This window comes from Pongo pygmaeus, chromosome 18, assembly GCF_028885625.2.
Source record: "Pongo pygmaeus isolate AG05252 chromosome 18, NHGRI_mPonPyg2-v2.0_pri, whole genome shotgun sequence".
In the NCBI taxonomy this organism is placed as follows: Eukaryota; Metazoa; Chordata; class Mammalia; order Primates; family Hominidae; genus Pongo; species Pongo pygmaeus.
The window spans coordinates 17,758,513-17,785,838 of record NC_072391.2 but is presented as its reverse complement, the minus strand read 5'-3'; the positions used below and the strand labels follow the sequence as shown (position 1 = coordinate 17,785,838).

The 27,326-nt window shown below is 47.9% G+C and overlaps 1 protein-coding gene across 12 annotated transcripts in view; it reads left to right on the top strand.

Moving 5' to 3' along the window:
- Positions 1-27,326, top strand: part of ABCC1 (ATP binding cassette subfamily C member 1 (ABCC1 blood group)) — a 192,781-nt gene that overhangs the window by 163,067 nt on the left and 2,388 nt on the right. For all 12 annotated transcript variants that reach the window (XM_063654345.1, XM_054455379.2, XM_054455381.2 and 9 more), the window contains 8 exons: positions 1,235-1,545; positions 8,432-8,631; positions 11,215-11,341; positions 12,218-12,319; positions 18,044-18,190; positions 20,579-20,737; positions 22,703-22,869; positions 25,014-25,208. In XM_063654345.1, coding sequence (XP_063510415.1) covers positions 1,235-1,545; positions 8,432-8,631; positions 11,215-11,341; positions 12,218-12,319; positions 18,044-18,190; positions 20,579-20,737; positions 22,703-22,869; positions 25,014-25,208 — 1,408 coding nt within the window. The remainder of the gene's footprint in view (positions 1-1,234; positions 1,546-8,431; positions 8,632-11,214; positions 11,342-12,217; positions 12,320-18,043; positions 18,191-20,578; positions 20,738-22,702; positions 22,870-25,013; positions 25,209-27,326) is intronic.

The following is a 27,326-nucleotide window of genomic DNA, read 5'->3' as shown; positions in this document are numbered from 1 at the left end:
AATTCGCTGGGCATGGTGGCGCATGCCTGTAATCCCTGCTACTCAGGAGGCTGAGGTGGGAGGATTGCTTGAGCCCAGGAGGTCGAGGCTGCAGCGAGCCGTGATCACAGCCCTACACTCCACCCTGGGTGACAGGATGAGAGAGACCCCATCTCAAAAGAAAAATAAAGATTTATTCGATTAGACTAGACATGTTTCAAGTGCTCGGTAGCCATCATTTCCATCATTTCAGAAAATTATTTCAGATGGCACTGTTGTAAAGCGGCGATCCCCAGCCTTTTTGGCACCAGGGACTGGTTTCATGGAAACGGTGGGGGGTGATTTCGGGATGAAACTGTTCCACCTTAGATCATCAGGCATTAGTTAGATTATCATAAAAAGCGCACAATCTAGGTCCCTTGCATGCACGGTTCACAATAGGGTTCGTGCTACTAGGAGGACCTAATGCCACCACTGAGCTCACAGGAGGCAGACCACCACTCACCTCCTGCTGTGGGGCCTGGTTCCTAACAGGTCATGAACTGCTGCCAATCTGTGGCCCCGGGGTTGGGGACCCGTGGTCTAGAAGAATATGGCATGTGGATTAAGAGCAGGCTGTCTGGATTAAAATCCCAGTTCTGCTTCTGATAGGCACAGTATACTAAGGGCAAAGGCATTCACCTATGTGGACTTCAGTTTTCTTATCTGTAAATTGGGTAGTAATAGAAGTTATTCAGAGTCATCATAAAAATTAGTTACATGTAAAACCCAGCACAGTGCTTAGCACATAGGAAGTACCCTCTGAATAATAGCTGCCACCATCATCATCATCATTATTATTTTTTTTTGAGATGGAGTCTCACTCTGTCGCCCATTGTTTGAGTGGAGTGACGCAGTCTTGGCTCACTGCAACCTCCACCTCCCGGATTCAAGCGATTGCCTTGCCTCAGCCTCCCGAGTAGCTGGGATTACAGGTGCCCGTCACCACACCTGGCTAATTTTTATATTTTTAGTAGAGATGGAGTTTCACTGTGTTGGCCAGGCTGGTCTCGATCTCCTGACCTCAAGTGATCCACCTGCCTTGGCCTCCCAAAGTGCTGGGATTACAGGTGTGAGCCACCATGCCTGGCTCATCATTATTATTATTATTAGAAGTTGGGAGTCCAGGCCTGCCTTGTCCACATGGCCGCTCCTCCCTGCAGTGCCTGGTCAGCTCCCTCTCTGCATTGTGGAGTTTAACTCTGAGTGTCTGCAGGGATCGCCGTGTTTGGCTACTCCATGGCCGTGTCCATTGGGGGGATCTTGGCTTCCCGCTATCTGCATGTGGACCTGCTGCACAGCATCCTGCGATCACCCATGAGCTTCTTTGAGCGGACCCCCAGTGGGAACCTGGTGAACCGCTTCTCCAAGGAGCTGGACACAGTGGACTCCATGATCCCGGAGGTCATCAAGATGTTCATGGGCTCCCTGTTCAACGTCATCGGTGCCTGCATTGTTATCCTGCTGGCCACGCCCATCGCCGCAATCATCATCCCGCCCCTCGGCCTCATCTACTTCTTCGTCCAGGTAAGGGGTGAGGTCTTAGTGTTCAGGACAAGCCCTGCTGCACATTATACACCAGTGTTACCTAAAGCCTCGTTTTATCTCACCATGTCCCCAGTGTGGTGCTTTTGAAGCATGTAGATTTGTTTTTGTCAGTTTCGAATACCTAAATTGTTTTTTGGCTCACTTTAACAAAATGCACTTTTTTGTGGAATGCACATTTTTCCTTAGTTTTATTTTTCCACCTGTCAATTCAAAAAGGAAACAAAACCTATCGCTATAAAGACAACTTCATTATTAAAATTTCTTTCTTCTTTTTTTGAGACAGAGTCTTGCTCTGTCACCCGGGCTGGAGTGCAGTGGCACAATCTTGGCTTACTGCAGCCTCTACCTCCCAGTTCAAGTGATTCCTCTGCCTCAGCTTCCTGAGTTAACAGGTGCGCACCACCACAGTCGGCTAATTTTTGTATTTTTAGTAGAGACAGGGTTTCACCAATGTTGGCCAGGCCGGTCTCAAACTCCTGAGCTCAGGTGATCTGCCCACCTCGACCTCCCCAAGTGTTGGGATTACAGGTATGAGCCACTGCGCCCAGCCCAAAATTTCTTCAAGTATAAAATTCCTTATTTCCTAAGCCTCCTGCAGGAGGCAGGAACTAAAGAAAAAAACATGAATAATAGCAGCCTAAATAGACGTTTTCTTTTTCTCTGTCATAATAGAAATTTAGAGGTAGGCTGTTCAGGGCTGGTATGGCAGCTTCATGAGTTTAATATCCCAGATACCTGCTTTTACTTAAAAATTTAAAAAATCTTACCGTATTCATACAAGCCTTTCATTCTTAAGTTGGCCTCATGGTCCAAGGTGGCTGCTGGAGCTCCAGCCATTATTTCTATATTTCAGTCAGTGAGACCAAGGAAGGGAAGTAGGGCAAGGGAGCATATGGGCGCTGAATCAGCACTACTCCCTTATCTTCAGGCACACATTCTAAGACCCCCCCCAATGGATGCCTTAAACCACAGATAGGATTGAATCCTACATATCCTGTTTTTTTTCTGTACATACATACCTATGATAAAGTTTGATTTATAAATTTGGCATAATAGATTAATAGCAGTAATTTATAATAATAAAATAGAACAATTATAACAATATGCCAGTATCACTACTTCTCCACATTAGAGGCCTTTTTTTTTTTTTTTTTTTTGAGACGGAGTGTCGCTCTTTCGCCCAGGCCGGACTGCAATGGCGCTACCTCGGCTCACTGCTAGCTCCGCCTCCCGGGTTCACGCCATTCTCCTGCCTCAGCCTCTCTCGAGTAGCTGGGACTACAGGTGCCCGCCACCAGGCCCGGCTAATTTTTTGTATTTTTAGTAGAGATGGGGTTTCACCACGTTAGCCAGAATGGTCTTGATCTCCTGACCTCGTGATCCACCCACCTCGGCCTCCCAAAGTGCTGGGATTACAGGCGTCAGCCACTGCACCCGGCCTAGAGGCGTTTTTTTTATTACTTTTTTTTTTTTTTTTTTTTTTTGAGACAGAGTTTAGCTGTGTCTTTGAGGCTGGAGTGCAGTGATGGAATCTCGACTCACTGCAATATCTGCCTCCTGGGTTCACGTGATTCTCTTGCCTCACCCTCCCAAGTAGCTGGGATTACAGGCATGCGCCACACCCAGCTAGTTTTTGTATTTTTAGTAGAGACGAGATTTCACCATGTTGGCCAGGCTAGTCTCAAACTCCTGACGTCAAGTGATCTGCCCGCCTCAGCCTGCGAAAGTGCTGGGATTACAGGCATTGAGCCACTGCGCCCAGCCAGGGGCATTATTGAGTAAATTCGGATTACTTACACATAAGCACTGCAGTACCATGGCAGTCAGTCTGATAACCGATATGGCTATTAAGTGACTAAACTGACAGGGAGGCTCTGCAGCATGGACCTGCTGGACAAAGGGATGATTCACACCCCGGATGGGACTGGGGGGGATTTCATCACACTACTCAGAAGGGTGCACAATTTAAAACTTACACATTATTTTTGGACCGCAGTTGACCATGGATAACCGAAACCGTGTGTATTAGTTTGTCCTCATACAGCTATGAAGAAATACCCAATACTGGGTAATTTATTAAGGAAAGAGGTTTAATTGACTCACAGTTCTGCATGGCTGAGGAGGCCATGGCAGAAGAAGCAAACATGTCCTTCTTCACGTGGTGGTAGGAAGAAGAATGAGAGCACCACGAAGTTGGTGAGCCCCGTTATAAAACCATCAGATGTTGTGAGAACTAACTCACTATCATGAGAACGGGTTGGGGGAAACTGTCCCCACGATTGAGTTATCTCCACCTGGTCCCTCCCATGACACATGGGGATTAAGGGAACTACAATTCAAGATGAGATTTGGATGGGGACACAGCCAAACCATATAACCATGGAAAGTGCAACCTTGGATTAGAGGGACATCTGTACATCTAATTGTCCAGAAGTTAGTCATGGGACCACCTCTATTCACAGGGGACCCTGAGAAGTGCTGTGTTTCAACTGGGCACATTGCACTTCCCAGCAAAAAGTTTCAGTTGGGCATGGGCATGGTGGCTCACACCTGTAATCCTAGCCCTTTGGGAGGCCGAGGAGGGTGGATCACCTGAAGTTAGGAGTTTGAGAGCAGCCTGACCAATATGGTGAAACCCCGCCTCTACTAAAAATACAAAAATTAGCCAGGTGTGGTGGCATGTGCCTGTAGTCCCAGCTACTCTGAAGGCTGAGACAGGAGAATTTCTTGAACCTGGGAGGTGGAGGTTGCAGTGAGCCAAGATTGCATCATTGTAATCCAGACTGGGTGACAGAGTGAGACTCTGACTAAAAAAAAATAGAGAAGTTTCTGTTGGGAAAGGAGAAATTGTGTAGGCAGTCAGTCGTCTCTGCTGCATCCCTTCTGCAGAAATGGTTGTATGTTCTTTGTTCTTTGAACACATGTGATTTCTTAGGATATTGCAGGATAGATCATGTTGTCAATTGACAGGTGGAGCATCTTGCTAAGTGGGAGAGCTAAGAGTGCAACCTCACGTCTGTCCAATTCCAAAACTGCCGTTACCCCTAAAGGATTACCTGCAGCACAATTGCTAGTAGGGATGGGTTGTTTAGATGGGAGCATTCCAGCTGCAAAGCAAAACAAGAGTAAGAAACCATGAGGCTCACCATATCTCAAACCACACAGCACAACTGTTCAGGTGGCATCCAGGGGGCCTTGGTTCAATCATCCGGCCCCTGCGCCCCACCACACTGTGGCCCAATAATTGATGAGAACGAACAGTGATGGAATCAGAGAGAGTAGGTCCAGTTCCCGCAGTCTCGTTGTATCGTCTTGAAATTGGTGCCACCTTTTTTTTTTTCTTTTTTGCATTTACCAAATATGTTATCTGTGTTCATACGCCAGCTGGAAAATTTCCTGAAAGACTCAAAAAGAACAAAACAGGCCAAATGCAGTGTTGAAGGCAACTTAAATGTCTGCCAATAGCAGGACCTTGGGTACACCATGGAGCGATGTGGCTTTGAGCAGGGATAATTAGAAGACGCAGCTGTTGGAGCACCAAGGATTTTATTTTTCAACAACAAAGGAAATGATTTCAGCAAAGGACCAAGTTCTAGGTGCACTGTCGTTATCACGGAGATGAAATGCATAATGTGTGTGGGCAGGACTGGAAGGGAGGCAGATACATGAAAACATCATCTTTTGAAGGGTTGAGATTATAGGATAGTAAATTTTTTAATGGCTTTTGGCTAAATTTACATTTATCTTCTCACTAGGCAGTCTCATTCCTAAGTGTATATGAAAAAAAAAAAAAGAGCAAAGGCAGTGCTTAGAATGTTCTCAGCATCTAGATTCATAATCGCCCCAAACTGGAAACAGCTCAAATGTCCATTAACAGGACCATGGAGAAATAAATTGTGATGTAATTATACAATTTATGATTGAGTAGTAAAAAGGAATGAAATGCTAATACACAACAATTTGGGTTTATCTCACAGATGTTATAGCGATCAAAAGAAGCCAGACAAAAAAAGAGTAGGTACTGTGAGATTTCATTTATATGAAGTTTGGCCAGGTGCAGTGGCTCATGCCTGTAATCCCAGCACTTTGGGAGGCCTAGACAGGAGGATCGCTTGGGCCCAGGAGTTCGAGACCAGCCTGAGCAACATGGGAAAACCTGGTCTCTACAGAAAATACAAAAATTAGCCAGGTGTGGTGGCATGCACCTGTAGTCCCACCTGCTTGGGAGGCTGAGGTGGAAGGGTCACTTGAGCCTCGGAGGCGGAGGTTGCAGTGAGCTGACATTGTGCCACTGCACTTCAGCCTTGGTGACAGGGCGAGTTGTCTCAAAAAAACATCAGATCGGCAGGGCAGATGGATCACCTGAGGTCAGAAATTTGAGACCAGCCTGGCCAACATGGTGAAACCCCATCTCTACTAAAAATACAAAAATTAGCCAGGCACGGTGGTGGGCGCCTGCAATTCCAGCTACTCAGGAGGCTGAGGCAGAATTGCTTGAACCTTGGAGGCAGAGGTTGCAGTGAGCCGAGATTGTGCCACTGCACTCTAGCCTGGGTGACAGAGCGAGACTCTGTCTTAAAAAATAAAATAAGATCATTCCTGAACAAATAATCATCTCAGGTTAGATTTTTCCAGTAAATAAGGTTCAGAGGCACTGGCAAGTGGAGGAAACTGAACAGGTAACACACTTGAGAGTGATTTGCATCTGGACTGTTCAGAAAGCAAGCTGGTAAGAGAGGAAGGAGATGTGGTCCACGGTAAGATGGGGCAGATCACCTGGGCCTTCAGCCATGCAGAGGGGTCTGGATTTCATGGGAGGCAGTGGGAACAGCTGGAGAAGAAATTATATCTGATCCACATTCCAGAAATTGGCAGAACAGCTATTCTGAGATTGTGTGGGGTTGTGTGGTACCTGGGTTCACTTACAGAGCTTCTGGGGCCCCAGAAGACTCTCCATCTGTAGGTTCCAATTAACGCCCATGCCGCCATCCAGAAAGAAGCTGCCAACCACAGAGGCCTCGTAAAAGCCACCTGCTGCTATTGATGCTTTTTGCTGGACTCTGCCCCAAAGCAGCCCAGTACAGCTGGCCCAGGGCAGGACGCAGGGAGGCCGAGTTCCTAGCAACCCTTTGTTAGTTTTCCCAGCTCTGCTGTTGATAAGCAATTGTAGGCACCTTGTGGAATCAGGAACCCCGGGCTCACAAGTTCCTTTTGCATAGATGAGAAAAACCTAGGCTAGGAGAGCGCAGTGTCCTCAAATGGCTGGTGCAGCCTCTGATCCACAGCTCCATAAAGCTTGCAGAAGGTGGTTGGCTTTTGTTCTGAATCTAAAAAGACTTATCGGGAGGCTCTTGGTGCCTGGCACTGGCTTAATGCCCAGGTTGGGGGAGGCAGAGCAGATGAAGTGTCTGCCCGAGAGGGTGGGTGGAGCTGCTTGTGAAACATATCATCGTAGCCCAGGAGCGGGGACACTGAAGCCCGGAGAAGGTGCTCATGTTGGAGGATGGGAAGGGCTTCCCGAGGAAGTGACATCTGTGCTCCCATCTGCTGGGTGATGAGGAATGGCCTGGACGGGATGGGGATGGTGGCAGAGGCAGGTGGCCTGTGTGCAGGGAAGGAAGGGGAGAGTTACAGGACGAGATGAGTTGAGGGAAGCATGGTTGACAACTCTAACAGCCCTGGGAGGCCATCGAAGGAAGGGGGTGACGAGATTGACCCTATCCTCATGGGCGTCTCAGCTGGGCTGAGTGTGCTGGAACTGGCCATTGCATGGACACAGTCACTCCTGAGGGGATGTGATCAACAGGCGGAATTCTGTCACTTAATGATAACAATAGTCACCAGCTAACTGAATGCTTACTGTTAGGTCAAACTATATGAAACTGCTAATACTCATTTCTTATCTATAGAAACAGCTATTTCCTGTGGTTCAACCTAGTATTACCAGGCACTGTGCTTAGTGACATCATGTATATCTATATGATTTATGAAATAATGTGTCCACGCAAATACACATCACATGTAAGACTGTAATTCTTACATGTCACCCTCACAATGACCCCGTGAAGCAAGCCTTATTTTGTTTTGTTTGTTTTCTTAATAATTTCTTATTTTTGTAGAGATGGCATTTTGCCATGTGCCTGGGCTGGTCTCAAATTCCTGGCCTCAAGTGATCTGCCTCTGCCTCCTGAAGTGTGGGTATTACAAGCATGAGCCACCACACCCGGCCGAGCAAGCCTTGTTGTTCCCATTTTACAGATAAGGAAACTGAGGCTTAGAGAAATAAAGTGTTAGTCGTGTTTATATTTCCAGTCAGTAGTTGAGTCAGGATTTGAACTGAGGTCTCATTGACCTCAAAGCCTATGCCGAAAACCAGAAAACTGCTGGTTCCAGAAAACCCTAGAGGTGAAAGCCTTCAGAGAGGCAGTACAGGGTAGAGGTTAGCAGTTTGCAGCCCAGATGGCCTGGGTTTGAATTCCCGTTCTGCCCCTTGCTAGCCACGTGACCTTGGGGAGGAGATTAACTGGCTTCTTTGTGCCTTAGTTTACCCATCACATATAGGAATGAGCACCTCAGGTTTTTTGTGAGGATTGAATGAACTGATGTTTGTAAAAATGCTTAGAACGATGCCTGGGGCTGTGGGCTTTGTATAGGCATGAGCTATTATTGTCACTGTCCTTGTCATTGGTGGTGCTATTCCTGTGCTTCACCAGGTGAGTGGGCACCCCTGTGAGGGCAGCCCGGCTCTAACGTCTTGCCTCCTGGAGGTATTGGTTACGTCTAGACTTTCTCCAGTACAGCCCTGCCCTGGGAGGATGGGATGAGGGAACCTTCATCAACTCCCCGCGTCTGTTCTCTACCCCAGAGGTTCTACGTGGCCTCCTCCCGGCAGCTGAAGCGCCTCGAGTCGGTCAGCCGCTCCCCGGTCTATTCCCATTTCAACGAGACCTTGCTGGGGGTCAGCGTCATTCGAGCCTTCGAGGAGCAGGAGCGCTTCATCCACCAGAGTGACCTGAAGGTGGACGAGAACCAGAAGGCCTATTACCCCAGCATCGTGGCCAACAGGTGCGCATGGTGGGCCTGCAGGAGGGGGTGGAGGAGGCCGCCTTAGCACCTTGTCCCTTTGCCTCGATCTTTTCCTCGCACCTTGAGCTAGGTATAAAGCCAAACCCAGGCCTTTGCAGAAATGATGGAGAGGCTTGATGAGCGCAGAGGACAGATGAATCATTAAGAGCAGACAGCAGCACTGTAGACATGCAGTGCCCGGGGCATTTAAGTGTAGGGACACAGCTCTTCTGGAGTCAGAAAGCCCTGCAAGTGCTTCCCTTTAACTGTCATCCTAGTGATGCAAGAGTGCAGCGACAGACTCTGCTATTGAGTATCTTCATGTTGCTGTTTCCGTCTGGGGGTGATCATGCACCCCTGGGTGAAGTGTGTCAGAAGCAATTTACTAATACTAAGCTAAACCGTATGAGATTGTCATCTTGCGGGCCAGATGTCATGGCTCATGCCCGTAATCCCAGTACTTTGGGAGGCTGAGGCAGGAGGATCCGTTGAGGCCAGAGATTCCAGGCCAGCCTGGACAACATAGCAAGACCCTCATCTCTCTTAAAAAAAAAAAAAATAGTAGCCTGTCATGGTGGTGTGTGCCTGTAGTCCTAGCTTCTCGAGAGCCTGAGGCTGGAGGATCGTTTGAGCCCAGGAGTTCAAAGTTGCATTGAGCTATGATTGCACCACTGCACTCCAGCCTGGGTGACAGAGTGAGACCCTGTCTCTGGAAAAACAAAGGAGATGGGGGGTGGGAGATTGATATCTTGTGGATCACAGATAATAGCATCAATCCAAAAGAGGCAGAGGTTTGCTAATTATTTGCTGAATCTACAGAAGTGTCCCTCTCACCCATTTGCATCCTGATAGACTTTTCTGAAAAAGTGAGCACCCCAGAGGTGTCCCATAACCATTAGCCCGTCTTACACACTCTAATCCCATAGTGTAAGTCTGGGTGGGCCAACCCTGAATGATTAGAGACCTTGACTTCCCTTCAGAATTTTTAGGGAGTTTGTCACAATCTGGCTGTGTCTGGCGGAGTAGTGAGGATCAGTCACTTGGTTCATAAGGGCTGTAATGGAGAAAAGATCAACACCCCATCTTCCTAGAATGCTTTATATTTTAGAACATTAAAATGATAGTTCTAGTGCTATATGATATCATACGAAGCCTAGCTTTAAACAAATAAGATGGCCAGGTGCGGTGGCTCACGTCTGTAATCCCAGCACTTTGGGATGCCAAGGTGGGTGGATCACCTGAGGTCAGGAGTTTGAAACCAGCCTGGTCAACATGGCAAAATCCTGTCTATATTAAAAATGCAAAAAAATTAGCCGGGCATGGTGGTGGGTGCCTGTAGTCCCAGCTACTCGGGAGGCTGAGGCAGGAGAATCACTTGAACCCAGGAGGCCGAGGTTGCGGTGAGCCAAGACCGCACCATTGCACTCCAGCGTGGGCAACAGGAGCGAAACTCTAGCTCAAGAAATAATAGAAGATAAGAGAAGAATAAAATAAAAAGTAAAATAAAATAGTTCTGATGGTACATGATACCATATGAAACCTATCTTTAAACAAATAAGATGACCAGGCACATTGGTTGACACCTGTAATCCCAGCACTTTGGGTGGCCAAGGCAGGAGGGTCGCTTGAGCCCAGGGATTCGATACCAGCCTGGGCACTATAGGGAGACCCTGTCTCTAAAACAAAACAAAACAAAAAACCAAAAATTTGCCAGGTGTGGTGGCATGGGCCTGTAGTCCCAGCTACTCAGGCTGAGGCAGGAGGATCACTGGAACTTGGAACGTTGAGGCTGCAGTTAGCTGTGATCATGTCATCCACACTCCAGCCTGGATGGCAGAGTAAGACCCCATCTCAAAAAACAAAATGACAGAAAACGTGATTTCTGTTTCTATTTTAAAGGGTAAAATAGTATATTTTAACACTTTGAAATGAAGAAGAGTCTGGGTTTGGGAACGTTACAATGATGTTTACTCGTACTAGTTAGGCACTCCCCTCCCAGATCTGTCTCATAACAAGAGACTTTTTCTGCTTGTTTTTAGCCAAAAGGCCGAGAAACGATGGTTATTTTGAATCACTAGTGTCTCTTATAGTTGATGTGTTCTTAGTATTTAGGAATTTCCAGGACATCTTTTTGTTGTTGTTAATGCACTATATGTGTGTGTGTATATGTATGTGCGTGTGTGTGTGTATGTATGTATGTGTGTGTATATATATATGTGATTACAGGAGTGACCCACTACACCCGGCCTATATGTATATATTTTAAAGGCTTCAATGAGAAAAAAGTTGATTCTTAAAAAGGCAAGCTTCAGATTCCAGGGAAGATTGCCTCTGGAGAGCTCTGTTTTAATCCATGGATTTGCCAGATTAATGAGGATTTACTGGCCTTGTGCCTTTCAGCCCTCCCTACCCTGTGCCCATTGTGCATGTTTTGAAAAAGCAGTGCCAGGAAGGACTCTCTCTGGAACTATTGCGGAGTTACTTGAGTTAGCAAAGAATCCCCTTCCTCCCCCAAGAGTTGTAAGCCAAGTCTCTGTGGAGCTGACTCCATGCCTGTTTGTCTGCCTGTGTGTCTTGGTGCAGGTGGCTGGCCGTGCGGCTGGAGTGTGTGGGCAACTGCATCGTTCTGTTTGCTGCCCTGTTTGCGGTGATCTCCAGGCACAGCCTCAGTGCTGGCTTGGTGGGCCTCTCAGTGTCTTACTCATTGCAGGTAAGAGGGGATGCTCATGGCTGGATTATTAAAGTCTGTTAATGGGGGAGCCAGTTGTCCTTGGCTTTGGATTCCAGCTCCAACAGGAATGGGGGAGAGGAACATGAGAGGCATGGAGTTTGAGGAGTGGGTACAGTGCTGCAGTGCCTGGTGACCAAGTAGAGCAGGAGACAGATTTGACATGTGGATTTTCCCCATCAGTCACACAGATTCCTTATTGGCCGAAGAGGATACTTCCAGCTACAAGGGGAATGCTTTTAAAGCTATGAATTTCCCTCTAAGAACTGCTTTAGCTGCATCTCACAAGTGGTGATACATTGTGTTTTCATATTGTCACCTGGCTAAAAATATTTTCCAGTTTCTTATTATGTGGCCTATGAGTTATTTTGGAAACGTAGTATGTGCTTAGGAGATGGCAATGTGGCAGGCCTGGGTGATGGCTATAACTGGGGTTGCTAATTTCGGTACCTTTCTTACCTGAATGTTACATCATAATTCATAACCTTTTTTTTTTTTTTTGGAGACGGAATCTCGCTCTGTCACCCAGGCTGGAATGCAGTGGTGCGATCTCGGCTCACTACAACCTCTGCCTCCTGGGTTCAAGTGATTCTCCTGCCTCAGCCTCCCAAATAGCTGGGTTTACAGGTGTGTGTCACCATGCCTGGCTAATTTTTGTATTTTTAGTAGTGACTGATGGGGTTTCACCACATTGGCCAGGCTGGTCTCAAACCCCTGACCTCAGGTGATCTGCCTGCCTCAGCCTGCCATAATTCATACTTGTTGAAAATAATTTGTTTCCTGTTATCTCAGTGGAAAAAGAAAAAGGAAAGTATGCCTGCTCACTCTAGAAATGCCATGTGACTCTTCAACTCACAGGTCACCACATACTTGAACTGGCTGGTTCGGATGTCATCTGAAATGGAAACCAACATTGTGGCTGTGGAGAGACTCAAGGAGTATTCAGAGACTGAGAAGGAGGTAGGCAAGGGCCCCTGGCTGGACCTCTTGGTCTTTGGTGTAGCTTTACCCCAAGGAGATCTCTGGACCCTATCCTGTGCACCTCTGCCTCTGAGCTGGATACCTCACCAGGTAGAAGTGCATCTTATGCTTGTCCAGTCTTTTTGTAGCACTTATTTAGAGCCCGGTTTTAGGGTGAAAATAGTTTACCGGCTTTCCCCAAGATCTGGGGTATCCATATACGAGACTTTGGGATGCTGTCAGGGCATTCAGAAGGTCTTCACATTGTGAAGAAGATTCCCCCTCTAAGTATCTTTCATAACTTTTGACGGTATCACAGAGAAAGTCTTAGTCTGGGGCTAACAGGTCTTTAACACCTTAGCAATTGAGATGATCTCCCTTCAACAGACAGATAAACAGCAGCCCTCACACTTGGAGTCTTCAACAGGACGGCTTCTGTCTATCAGAAATAATCTTCTGTTACTTGTTATGAATTTGGTTTTTTTGTGTGTGAGAGGGAGTCTCACTGTCGCCCAGGCTGGAGTGCAGTGGCGCAATCTCGGCTCACTTCAACCTCTGCCTCCCAGGTTCAAGTAATTCTCCTGCCTCAGCCTCTCGAATAGCTGGGATTACAGGTGCCTGTCATCATGCCTGGCTAATTTTTGTATTTTTAGTAGAGATGGGGGGTTTCACTAAGTTGGCCAGTCTGGTCTCGAACTCTTAACCTCAGGTTGTCCGCCTGCCTCAGCCTCCCAAAGTGCTGGGATTACAGGTGTGAGCCGCTGCACCTGGCCTGTTATGTATTTGTATAGGGGACTCCTGTTACGGAAAATAATACCACTTTTCCATTTGTGATTGTAATAAATTTTCCTCTTAAGTAAGTTGAGAAATTAAGGCTAAGTGACTTGATTAAGCATATTAAAACAAGAGAATGAGTACATGCATACTACACGAATGATGTAGCTGGGAACTGACCAAAGTTTGGGAAGCCCTACAGTTATTGAACCCTAGTCCCCTTTTTATAGATGGAGAAAAAGGGAACCTGGGGAGGGACGATGGCTGATCCAAGGTCCCACGTGGCTTGGTAGAACAGCTGGGACTAGGACCCGTGCCTCCAGTCTTTGATGTTGCGTTGCCCTTAATAACTGCCTTCTTAGGCCCTGAACACCAGCACGAGTAGGAACAGCAGTGATAACAGATAATCACAATAATAACTCGCGACACCCCCACCCTACCATTAATGATAACAGGGACACACGTAGTACCTTGTAGAATGTCAGGCCTATACTTAAACGTTTAACACAGAGTAATGCACTCAGTCTTTACCCCGCTCTATGATTGATTTTTGAGACATGGTCTCACTCTTGCCTGGGCTGGAGTGTAGTGCAGTCTCACTCACTGCCTCCCAGGCTCAAGTGATTCTCCTACCTCTGCCTCCTGAGTGTCTGGGACCACAGGTGTACACCATCACGCCTGACTGATTTTTGTATTTTTAGTAGAGACGGGATTTTGCCATGTTGCCCAGACTCGTCTTGATCTCCTGAGCTCAAGTGATCTGCCTGCCTTGGCATCCCAAAGTGCTGGGATTATAAGCAGGAGCCACCGTGCCCAGCCCAGCCCTATGATTTAGATGCTACTATTACCCCCATTTTACAGGTGAGGAAACTGAGACAAAAAGATGAAGTTACTTGCCCAAGATCACATGGCTGATAAACGGTAGACCTAGGCATTGAGCCTGTGCCTCCTCAGAGACCCTATCCAGTACCATGCTATCCAGCCTCCTGAGGAGAGATGCCCCTTAGGAGTGAGACCAAGGCCTCCATAAGGTCTGTCCTCCTGAGGAATTCACAAAGGTGACCTCGGCCCACTCCTTTAACATTCTGACTGGGTGAACCAGGTCCCATGTCACGGGTGAGCATTGTAAGAATGGCGTGAGTGCCCTCGTGAGGAACCAAGTGTGTATTACACCAGCAGTTTCCAAATTGACACTGAATTTATTTAATTCATTTACAGGGTATTTCATTAGGTTTGTTTGTTTTTTTTAAGATGGAATTTGGCTTCTTTTTTTTTGCCCAGGCTGGAATGCAGTGGCATGATCTCAGCTCATGCAACCTCCACCTCCTGGGTTCAAGTGATTCTCTTGCCTCAGCCTCCCAATTAGCTGGGATTACAAGCACCCGCCACCCCGCTCAGCTAACTTATTTCATTAGTTTTTATAATAGCCTCATTGATGTGTGAATTTCACATGCCATGCAGTTCACCCAGTTAAAACGTTCAGTTTGATTGAATTCAGTTTTGTTTTTTTGTTTGCTTGAGACTTAAGTCTCGCTCCAGGCTGGAGTGCAGTGGCATGATCTCAGCTCACTGCAATCTCCACCTCCTGGGTTCAAGCGATTCCCAGCCTCCTGAGTAGCTGGGATTACAGGCGATTTTTGTATTTTTAGTAGAGATGGGATTTCACCATGTTGGCCCGGCTGGTCTCGAACTCCTGACCTCATGATCTAACGCCTCAGCCTCCCAAAGTGCTGGGATCGCAGGTGTGAGCCACCACACCCGGCCTGAGTTCAGTTTTTAAAAGCATTTTACTTTTGACTGACTTTTATATTTTTAGAAGGATTGTGTTTGACAAACCCAAAAGAAAGTAATTGTTCTCATTAGTCCTGCCATTATTCTGTATTTGCATGTATTTTTATATATAGATAGAAAGTTCCACATACTTCTCTCCATTCCGCTCACTGTGTTGTTATAGCATCTCCCCTTCAATTATGTACATAAATTATAAAATAGAGATATGCTTGTTGTTTTAAAAAAGAAAAAATCAATACAGGGCTGGACACAGTGGCCCGCGCCTGCAGTCCCAGCACTTTGAGAGGCCAAAGTGGGTGGATCACTTGAAGCCAGGAGTTCGAGACCAGCCTGGCCAACGGTGAATCCCGTCTCTACTAAAAATACAAAAATTAGCTGGGCATGGTGGCAGGTGCCTGTAATCCCTGCTAATTGGGAGGCTGAGGGGGGAGGATCCCTGGAACCCGGGAGGGGGAGGTTGCAGTGAGCTGTCACATCACTGCACTCCTGCCTGGGTGACAGAGCGAGACTCTGTCTCGAAAAAAAAACAAAAAACAAAAAAAGAAGTTGATGGTGGAGAAAGACAGTTTGTTCCTGTTCGCCCCGTTCCTTTCCTCTCCAGAGAGAGGCCCCATTAGCATTCAGGTGCATTTCCCCCAGAACTTTCCTGTGTGGATTCCCACATACCCCCACACGTTTGTTTGCTTGTTTCTTTTTCTTTTAACATAAATGGGATCTACCTGTTATCCTGTGACACCTTTTCTTTAACCATGAGGCACCTTTGCATCCGTGGATAGTAACAGTCACTGCCTCTAAGGGCTGCTGTGAGGCTCAGATGAAATCATGGGTCTCAAGTGCTGAGCAGAGCAACTTGCCTTGGTTGCATTGTAAGCGCTCACTAATAACACTTATTTTTTGGCCGGGCGCAGTGGCTCACGCCTGTAATCCCAGCACTTTGGGAGTCCAAGGCAGATGGATCACTTGAGCCCAGGAGTTTGAGATGATCCTGGGCAACATGGTGAGATATCGTCTCTACAAAATGAAAAATAACGCTTTTTGTTGGCAGTGGTGGTGGTTTTTTTTTTTTTTTTTTTTTTTTTTGAGACAGAGGAGTCTCGCTGTGTCACCCAGGCTGGAGTGTAGTGGTTTTATCTTGGCTCAGTGCAACCTCTGCCTCCCAGGTTCTAGTGATCCTGCTGTCTCAGCCTCCCAAGTAGCTGAGATTACAGGCTCCCACCATCAGGCCCAGCTAATTTTTGTATTTTTAGTAGAGCCAGGGTTTCACCATGTTGGCCAGGCTGGTCTCAAACCCCTGACCTCAAGTGATCTGCCCGCCTCGGCTTCCCTAAGTGCTGGGATTACAGGTGTGAGCCACTGCGCCCGGCAGCGCTGTTATTTTATAGCACATCCACAAAAGGGCTGCATGTCTTGCCTAAAAGGTGCCCGGCGTTTTCTTGTTATGTGCCCTCCGCAGTGCCCCTGAGCTTGGCCATGTGCTCTGCAGCCTGGTTCAGCACCTGTGTGTGCCCTGGAGGGGGATGTGCACTCCCCGAGGCTAAAACCAGTGAACCTGGCCCAGGCCACACCCAGCTGTGGGCCTCAGGAAATGCTGAACTGAACTACTTTTCAAAAGGAGGGTTGTGTGTCCCTGGGCAAGTTACCGCCCCTCTCTGTGTTCATTTCATTGACTCCATTTATAAATATTTATTTAAAAAAAATTTTTTTATCAAAAAGTAAGTTTTATTGGCATCTAAAAACAAAATTCACCCAACATTGAAACATACTTCAGTATTTATGTTATTGTTTTCTTGTTTCTTTTTGACTCACTGCAGTGTGAGGAACAAATCACATTTACTTTGGAGAAACAGAGACCATAGTGTGGATTTTACAAAATCACTTTTTAAACTCTCTGTATTGCACTCCTCAAATATCTAGAGCCAGTCTGTGCATAAAATGTCACACTTGTCTACACCTTAAAATTCTGCATCAGCCTAAAGATACGGATAAGATATACCTCCACTTGCTCTTTTGAAATATATCTATTACCTTATCCAGCCTAAAGATAGTTATCTAAAAAATTCTTTGTTCCATAGGAAGTCTCTGACAAGCTGTTACTCATTTCCTTGACGTTAAAAGAATCTGGGGGCAACATTTATATTTTATCAGAAAAACTTTTTAAAAGTTTGCCTGTCACGTTCATATTAAGAACAATGTCTGTGGCGGGCACGGTGGTTCACGCCTGTAATCCCAGCACTTTGGGAGGTAAAGGTGGGTGGATCATGAGGTCAGGGGTTAGAGACCAGCCTGGCCAACATGGTGAAACCACACCTCTACTAAAAATACAAAAATTAGCTGGGTGTGGTGGTGGGTTTCTGTAATCCCAGCTACTCAGGAGGCTGAGGCAGGAGAATCACTTGAACCCGGGAGGCAGAGGTTGCAGTGAGCTGAGATCATGCCATTGCACTCCAGCCTGGGCGATATAGTGAGACTCCATCTCAAAAAAAAAACCAAAAAACCAAAAAAACAAAAACAATGTCTATACTAATCAGTTGTATGATTATTTTAAAAGAAAGGTGAACATGAACATCAGATTAATTCTGGCAGACAAAAATGAACAACTATGGTCTAGTCAGCCATTATCTATTACACAGAGATGACAGCTTTACAGAAGGTATCTCTGACCTACTGAGTGATTATGTCCCCTCAGTTTCTGTGCCTTCTACCACTAATTCACTTTCTATATCAGCAGCTGTGTCACTCTTCTTGTTTATGTTCATAAATATGTATTGAACACCTACTATGTGCTCTGAGCCCTGGGATACAGCGGTGAACAATTAGAGCCTGTCCTCGTTGAGTGGATGGTGCAGTGGGCGTGGGAGACAGAATACACTCAAGCATACGAGCCCCGAGGGCTGGGGACAGGCATTGCCCTGAAGGAGAAGGCAGAGCGGGAGGGGACAGAGGGACACAGGGCTGGGAGGGCGCTCTGCATCGACCAGAGATCCACAGGATGCGAGGGGGTCATTTGAGGAAGAGCGTTCCAGGAAGGGCAACCCCCCAGTGCTGAGGTCTGGGAGGCCACCTTGGGCAGCAGAGTGAGTGAGAGGGGAGGGGAGGGGAGTCATAGCTTTACCGGATGGACCGGGAATTCCTTACTCTCTCCCTTCGCTGTGATCGAAGGCGCCCTGGCAAATCCAGGAGACAGCTCCACCCAGCAGCTGGCCCCAGGTGGGCCGAGTGGAATTCCGGAACTACTGCCTGCGCTACCGAGAGGACCTGGACTTTGTTCTCAGGCACATCAATGTCACCATCAATGGGGGAGAAAAGGTGAGTACACATCGCCCCATTCCCCCACCCATTCCCATTTGGGCACAGGGTGCCACCCGGCAGGTGAACCTAGATGCGGCGTCTCCCCAGTCACTCACAGTTCCACCCTCTGCTTGAATGGCTTTTCCGGGGGTTGGGAGTGGACTGTGGCAGTAAAAGCTGTTCAGAGCGCATCCAACTTGCAGAAGTAAAGGCTTTTAGGTGAACTGACAGCCTGAAGACCGAATGAGCCCCACAGATATGTTTTGGAAGTTTTTTTTTTGTTTTGTTTTGTTTTGTTTTGTTGTTGTTGTTGTTGTTGTTGTTGTTGAGACAGGGTCTTGCTCTGTTACCCAGGCTAGAGTGCAGTGGTGTGATCTCAGCCCACTGCAGCAGCAGCCTCCCAAGTGGGGGGACTACACATGGTTGGGACTACAGGTGTGTGCCACTACACCTGGCTAATTTTTGTATTTCTTGTAGAGATGGGGGTCCTACTATGTTGCCCAGGCTGATCTGGAACTCTTGAGCTCAACCGAGCTGCCTGCCTCAGCTTCCCAAAGTGCTGGGATTACAGGAATCAGCCACCATTCCTGTCCCCTGGAAGAAGTTTTTTTTGTTTGTTTTTTGTCTGTTTTTTTTTTTTTTTTTTGAGATGGAGTCTTACTCTGCTGCCCAGGCCAGAGTGCAGGGACCCGATCTCAGCTCACTGCAACTTCTGCCTCCCGGGTTCAAGTGATTCTCCTGCCTTAGCCTCCCGAGTAGCTGGGACTACAGGCATGCGCCACCATGCCTAGCTAATTTTTATATTATTAGTAGAGATGGGGTTTTGCCATGTTGGCCAGGCTGGTCTTGAACTCCTGACCTCAACTGATCCACCCGCCTCAGCCTCCCCAAGTGCTGGGATTACAGGTGTGAGCCACCGCACCCAGCCTGGAAGAAATTTGAATAAGTTGCAAATACTGAAAAATCTGGAAGACTTAATATAAAAATTTATTTTCTGCTTTTTTTGGAAGAGCAGAACATCTGGCAACATCAGGTCAATCCTCCCCCGCCTGGCTCTTTCTAGTCAACCTGTGAGCCTCCTGGTTCACCCCAGTCCCTCCCTGTCCCATTCAGTGCCTAGTTGGCCCCTCCAAGACATTAGAATTTGTGATCTCTAGAATAAGGTGTCACCATCCCTTCTAGGGGATGGCTCAAGGGAAGTGAGAAATTGTCAGAATTTTGGAACCTTCTCTTGGTTCCGAGCTGTTCTTGGAAGAGGTTCCTTGACCTGAGTAATACCCTTAGATTGTCCTCTGGAATCGGTCTGAGAGTCTTCCTGGGCATTTGCTGGGGGACAAGGCTGCTTTCACCTCTGAACACGTGGACTTACTGAACTGTTCCTACATCCCTCCCACAAAGCTCAGAACATTCTGTTCCCAGCAGATAATTTCTGAGTTACAGAGAAGAGCAGAGTGGGTGATATTCTTGCTGTCTTTGTTTTGTTTTTGTTTTGTTTTGTTTTGAGACAGGGTCTCACTCTGTCACCCAGGCTGGAGTCCAGTGATGCTATTGCGGCTCACTGCAACCTCCATCCCCCTGGTTCAAGTGATTCTCCTGCCTCAGTCTCCTGAGTATCTGGGACTACAGGTGCATGCCACCACACCCAGCTAATTTTTATGGTTTTAGTAGAGATGGGGTTTTACCATGTTGGCCAGGCTGGTCTCGAACTCCTGACCTTCTGTGATCCACCCGCCTCGGCCTCCCAAAGTGCTGGGACTACAGGCATGAGCCACCGCGCCCCAGCCCTTGTTGAGTCTTTATGGCTTATCTCACGTCATGAGAATTTTTGCACGCATGCTGCTCTGACACCCCGTAGGAGGGAAGAGGAAGCCCACCTCTCAACAGCCAGGCAGGAAGGGGAGAACTGGAGGCCAGGAACGTCATCCATTGGCCATTAGCAGAGGATGCATGGAGACCAGGTCATAGTAAAGGGCCGGAAGATTCACCTGAATCTTTCAGATATTTCAACAACTCATGATGGGAAACTCACCATCAAAGGTGTGAAAAACAGAGTGGGGAAATGAGGAAATGCCTGATTATTACTTAATAGTTACTTGAGTCTAAACAAATAGGGCTTTGTTGGAAATTCCTTCTGCCTCTTCTGTATCTCTTTTGAGGTCTCTAGTAACTTATAAAAAGCCGAGTCATTCCTTTCGGGAGCCTGGCAAAGGGAAGAGAGTCCTTCTTGACCTTCGGCCGAAACACCCTTAAAGGAGTGTCTCTGGGCAGCACGCGAGGGAGAGGGCTGTGGAGTTGGGTCGACCAGATGACTGATGCCTGAGGTGGGGCCGAGAAGAGGGCACTTTGGGGCAGGGACAAGTCCAGATGGCAGCATTCCCACCACACCTGGGCCCTTCTGTCCCGCAGGTCGGCATCGTGGGGCGGACGGGAGCTGGGAAGTCGTCCCTGACCCTGGGCTTATTTCGGATCAACGAGTCTGCCAAAGGAGAGATCATCATCGATGGCATCAACATCGCCAAGATTGGCCTGCACGACCTCCGCTTCAAGATCACCATCATCCCCCAGGTGGGGTCTGGGTGCGGCCCAGGGGGTGAGCTGGCAAGCCCTGTGATTGCACTAACAGTGATGTATGTATATTTTTGGGGCAAACATACATTTGGCTCTACTTCGTCGTTTTTTGTTTTTTTTTTTTCTGAAACAGGGTTTCGCTCTGTTGCCCAGAGTGGAGTGCACTGGCGCAGTCTCAGCTCACTGCAACCTCCATCTCCCAGGCTCAAGCGATTCTCCCACCCAAGCCTCCTGAGTAAACTGGGACTACAGGCACATGCCACCACACCCAGCTAAATTTTTTTTGTATTTTTTGTGGAGATGGGGTTTCACCATGTTGCCCAGGCTGCCCTTGAACTCCTGGGCTCAAACGATCCACCCACCTTGGCCTCCAAAAGTGCTGGGATTACAGGCGTGAGCCACCGTGCCTGGCCTTCATTGTTTTTATTGAAGTTAGGCTATGCTGCTGCTTCCCTGAATTTCCTTTTAGCATATGATTAACAACGTGGGAATTAACTGAGTATCAGTCCCGACTTCCTGTCCCGGCGAGGGGTAGTTTCGGAGCATCTAGAAAAATCCAAAAAGACACCGTCTTCTCTCTCTGCTGCCAGAGTCAGACTGAGAATCTCCAACCCTTCCAAGAGCTAGACAAGAAATAAGACTTTTTAATTTTAGATTCATGGGGTGCACCTGCAGGCTTGTTACATGGGTGTATTGTGTGATGCTGATGCTTCGGCTTCTATGGATTTCATCACCCAACTGTTGAACAAAGTACCCGAGAGAGGGTTTCTCAACCATTACCCTCCTCCATCTGTCCCCACTTATGGAGGCTCCAGTGTCTATCGTTTCCATCTTTACATCCATGAGTACCCAGAGTTTAGCTCCCACTTATAAGTGAGAACATGCAGTATTTGGTAAGAAATCAGGATTTTCTTTTTCTTTTCTTTTTTTTTTTTTTTTACTGAGACGGAGTCTCACTCTGTCACCCAATGCAGTGGCATGATCTCAGCTTACTGCAACCTGCACCTCCTGGGTTCGAGCGATTCTTCTGCCTCAGCTTCCCAAGTAGCTGGGATTACAGGCACGCACCACCACGCATGGCTAGTTTTTGTATTTTTAGCAGACACGGGGTTTCACCGTGTTACCCAGGCTGGTCTCAAACTCGTGACCTCAAGTGATCTGCCTGCCTTGGCCTCCCATAGTGCTGGGATTACAGGGGTGAGCCAACATGCCTGGCTGAAATAAGGATTTTCTAGACCAATCCCCGCAGGTGGATTCCTTAATATGTTGCCTTTTAGTGTAATCTTCCCTAAAGTGTCTTAGAAGATTCTCTTCTGTAGTTGGATGACAGGGGAGAATCCACGGGACTTTACTGTTAGGAATCACCTGTGCTGTGTCTCATTTCTGGAGGTTCCCAACCCACTTGCATATCGAAGGCTCTGGGAAGTTGTATGGAAAGGACATCTGTTTTATTCTGCCAAACTCAGACTTTTTTAGGTGCTTTTTTTTTTTTTTTTTTTTTTTTTTTTTTTTTTTTTTTTTTTTGAGACAGTCTTGCTCTGTCACGCAGTCTGGAGTACAGTGGCACGATCTTGGCTCACTCTAACTTCCTCCTCCCTGGTTCAAGTGATTCTCCTGCCTCAGTCTCCCAAGTAGCTGGGACTACAGGTGTGCGCCAGCATGCCCAACTAATTTTTGTATTTTTAGTAGTGAAAGGGTTTTGCCATGTTGGCCAGGCTGGTCGCGAACTCCTGACCTCAAGTGATCCACTCGCCTCGGCCTGCCAAAGTGCTGGGATTACAGGCGTGAACCACTGTACCTGGCCTTTTTCTCCATTATTAACATCTCCAGAAATAGTGATTCCAAGGAGCTCTGACACCCCTTCAACAGTCCCGGCCAGAAGTCCTTAGGCCTCACCTTGTCTCCATGCTTGTCAGTGTGACACAGGCGTCACATGCCGTCCACTCTCTTCTCTCTGAACAGGACCCTGTTTTGTTTTCGGGTTCCCTCCGCATGAACCTGGACCCATTCAGCCAGTACTCGGACGAAGAAGTCTGGACGTCCCTGGAGCTGGCCCACCTGAAGGACTTCGTGTCGGCCCTTCCTGACAAGCTGGACCACGAGTGTGCAGAAGGCGGGGAGAACCTCAGGTAGGCGGGGGTGAACAGGGAGACACTGGATAAGGTGTCCTGGGCGCCACCTTGGTAGGGGGGTTTGAAGATTCTGTCCAGATCTGTGTCAGACCTGGATTTGAGTCCCAGATGACCGTTTGTCCCTTCACCTCTTGGAGCCTCAGTTTCTGTATCTGTAAAATGGGTCTTAATCCAGGCTCTTTGTACCATGAGGTAGAATAACCAGGATAACCAGTACATTTCCTTATATACACACCAGCTCCATTCAGTTGACAGTGGCTGTCAGTTGTTAAGCTATGGAAAGTCTTCTGTACCAGTTGGTCACTAGCACTGCTCTGAGCCCCCAAGTCCCCATGCACTACCCCAGCTGTCTTGGTTGTTCTACCAGGATCCCGGAGCTCTGTCCATGACCCAGCAACTAAAGCGTTAATGCCTGGCACACCAGCGGAACCTCTGGGGTCCCGCTTTGGTGGTGTTTGTTAGTGCCTGGTTCTGGTTCTGTTATCCGTCTCCATGACAACCAACCATAAAGCCTCAGGCACGTTCAACCATAAAGCAATGATCATTGCCGCCATACGAGGGCAGTCAGCCAGGTGGCTCTACTGTTTTCGGCTGGGCTCACATGCATGTCTGGGGGTCAGCTGGCTGTTGGCTGATCTCGGGGTCAGCTGGCTGTTGGCCTCAGGTGGGGCAAGAAGGGTATGTGCAAGAAGGGTTCTGTGCATCCCTCATTCTCCAGCTTGGGCATGTTGTTGTGGCGATGGCAGGGGCACAAGAGCGTGCAAGCCCCTATTGCATCTAACATCATTCTTTTGGCTGGCCTTACCGTGCAAGCCCCTATTGCATCTAACAGTATTCTTTTGGCTGGCCTTACCGTGCAAGCCCCTATTGCATCTAACAGTATTCTTTTGGCTGGCCTTACCGTGCAAGCCCCTATTGCATCTAACAGTATTCTTTTGGCTGGCCTTACCGTGCAAGCCCCTATTGCATCTAACAGTATTCTTTTGGCTGGCCTTACCGTGCAAGCCCCTATTGCATCTAACAGTATTCTTTTGGCTGGCCTTACCGTGCAAGCCCCTATTGCATCTAACAGTATTCTTTTGGCTGGCCTTACCGTGCAAGCCCCTTTTGCATCTAACAGTATTCTTTTGGCTGGCCTTACCGTGCAAGCCCCTTTTGCATCTAACAGTATTCTTTTGGCTGGCCTTACCGTGCAAGCCCCTATTGCATCTAACAGTATTCTTTTGGCTGGCCTTACGTTTGCCAGTGTCCCATTGGCCAAAGTAAGGTACATGTCTGAGTCCAGAGCAACCTCTCATGGCCCACAGTTGGATTAGGGATGCATGGATATGAGGCCTTTTTTTTTTTTTTTTGAGACGGGGGGTCTCACTCTGTCACCCAGGCTGGAGTGCAGTGGTCCAATCTCATCTGCAACCTCCGCCCCCAGGCTCAAGCAATTGTCCTGCCTCTGCTTCCCAAGTAGCTGGGATTACAGGTGCCTGCCACCATGCCCAGTTAATTTTTGCATTTTTGGTAGAGATGGGGTATCACCACATTGTCCAAGCTAGTCTCGAATTCCTGGCCTCAAGTGATCTGCCCGCCTTAGCCTCACAAAGTGCTGGGATTCTAGGTGTGAACCACTGTGCCCGGCTCTTTTTTTTTTTTTTTTTTTTTTTTAAAGAGACAGTGTCTCACTCTGTTGCCTAGGCTGGAGTACAGTGGATTGCTCTTGGAGTCTAACTCCTGGACTCAAGCAATCCTGCCTCAGCCTCCCGAGTAACTGGGACTACAGGAGCATGCCACCACACCCAGCTAATTTGTTTATTTTTGTTTTTGGAGAGATGGGGGTCTTGCTTTGTTGCCCAGGCTGGTCTCAGATTCCTGGCTTCAAGCTATCCTCCCACCTCAGCTTCCCAAAGTGCTCAGATTGTAGGTGTGAGCCGCTCTTTTGAGAATGATTCTGAACCTGCATCTTGCTGAATAGGAGATGTGCTCTGATTGATTAGTGATGTCTGCTACAGACACAGATGTTGGGAGTGGACGTGCTTTCCTGGTTAAGCAACATAGAGTGTCTCCTTTCACTTCTCCCAGCCTGGGCCTAGGTTCAGGGTCAGGGGTAGTTTGACCCAACACTATCTCCTGGTCTTTTTCTTCCGGTCAAGTGTTGGGCAGCGCCAGCTTGTGTGCCTAGCCCGGGCACTGCTGAGGAAGACAAAGATCCTTGTGTTGGATGAGGCCACGGCGGCCGTGGACCTGGAAACGGACGACCTCATCCAGTCCACCATCCGGACGCAGTTCGAGGACTGCACCGTCCTCACCATCGCCCACCGGCTCAACACCATCATGGACTACACAAGGTGATGCCCCTGGCACAATGGCCTCTAGGCTTTGGGAGTTTGCCTTACTCACTGACTCACTCATTAATTAATTAATTCATTCAACACTGTCCTTATCCCTAGTGACAGCCCCAGTGGGTGGATCCTCTCTTCATCCTGGATGGTACCAGTTATTTCTTTTTTTTTTTTTTTTTGAGACAGAGTCTCGCTCTATCTCCCAGGCGGGAGTGCAGTGGTGCGATCTCGGCTCACTGCAACCTCTGCCTCTGGGGTTCAAGCATTTCTCCTGCCTCAGCCTCCGGAACAGCTGGAACTACAGGAATGTGCCACCACGCCCATCTAACTTTTATATTTTTAGTGGTGACAGGGTTTCGCCATGTTGGCCAGGCTGGTCTCGAACTCCTGACCTCAGGTGATCTGCCCGCCTCCGCCTCCCAAGGTGCTGGGATTACAGGCATGAACCGCTGTGCGCGGTGGTACCAGGTATTTCTAATATCATCTAGTCATTCATTCAGTCAGTGTATCCGCATAGAGCACCTGCCATGTTCCCAGACACTGGGGACTCTGTAGGCTACTGTCAGACAAGGTCCCTCCCTTCAGGACCAAGTAGCTTATTAGATGGAGGAGATAAAAAATATACAGAGCAACAAACCAACAGGATTCCAGAGGGCAGCAGGTGCTGGGAAGGACACTTGCCAAGGAGACAGGATAGCGAGTGCCAGGCAGGGCCATTGTTTCCATTGAGCACTGCAGGCCCAGTGCCTGGGGCCCACAAAAAGGTTTTTTTTTTTTTTTTTTTTTTTTAAATCAGAAGCAGGCCAGGTGCGGTGGCTCATGCCTGTAATCCCAGCACTTTGGGATGCCAAGGCGGGCAGATCACCTGAGGTTGGTAGTTTGAAACCAGACTGGCCAACATGGTGAGACCTTGTCACCATTAAAAATACAAAAATTAGCCAAGTGTAGTGGTGCGTGCCTGTAATCCCAGGTACTTGGGAGGCTGAGGAAGGAGAATTGCTTGAACCTGGGAGGTGGAGGTTGCAGTGAGCTGAGATTGTGCCACTGCAGTCCAGCCTGGGCAACAGAGTGAGACTCCATCTCAAAAAAAAAAAAAAATGAATATAATCCAACCTGGATTTTATTTATACCAATACAGTCGTAAGATAGAATTTCTAGCATTTTGTGTGGAGAAAGCCACCTGCGCAGGCATCAGTGCCGGGGACCACAAAAGTCAGAATGCGGCCGTAGTGCCAGGGGCTTGGGGAGTTTTGAGTTTTGTGTGGGTCATCTCTGAAGAGGTGACATTTTAGCTGAGACCTGAACAATGAAAAGGAGTCAGGCTTTAGAAGATCTGGGACAGCGATCTGCAACCTTGTTAAGGGCTGGGGTAGTTTCAGCTTTGTGGGCCACATGGCCTCTCAGCCACTTGACTCCAGTGTTGCCGTGTGAAAGCAGTCATAGATAGTGCACAAATGAATGAGCATGGCTATGTTCCAAGAAAACTTTATTCATAAAAACAGGCAAGGGGTCAGATATGGCCTGCAGGCCTCAGTTTGCCAACCTTTGATCTAAAGGAAGAACATTCTAGGCAGCCGGTACAGCCGAATGTAAAAGTGAATGCGCTTAATGAATTTGAAGGCTAGCATGAGGCGGCTATGTACCTAGAGGTTGGAATTGACTGGACAGGGGCAGGAGATGAGGCCAGAAAGTTAGGCAGGGGCCAGATCTTAGAGCACCGTGTAACCACGGTGAGAAGCTTGGAACTTGTTCTAAGAGCCCTATAAAGCCATTGGAAGGTTTTAAGCAGGGAAGTGACATGAGTTTCTATTTTATTTTATATACGTATTTTTGAGACGGGGTCTCACCCTGTCGCCCAGGCTGGATTGCAGTGGTGGGATCCCAGCTCACTGCGGCCTCAAGCGATCCTCCTGCCTCAGTGTTCCAAAGTGCTGAGATTATAGGCGTGAGTCTCTGCACCCAGCTGACATGATGTTTCTAGTTCACTGAGTACCACCTACTAAGTGGCGGATGCTGAGTTGGTGCTTTTGAAATATAGGACATAGAAATGATGACAGAAGTGGGCAGTGTCAAATCTTATAGGACCTAAAATATTAGGGGTCAGCCAACTGTGGCCCACAGGCC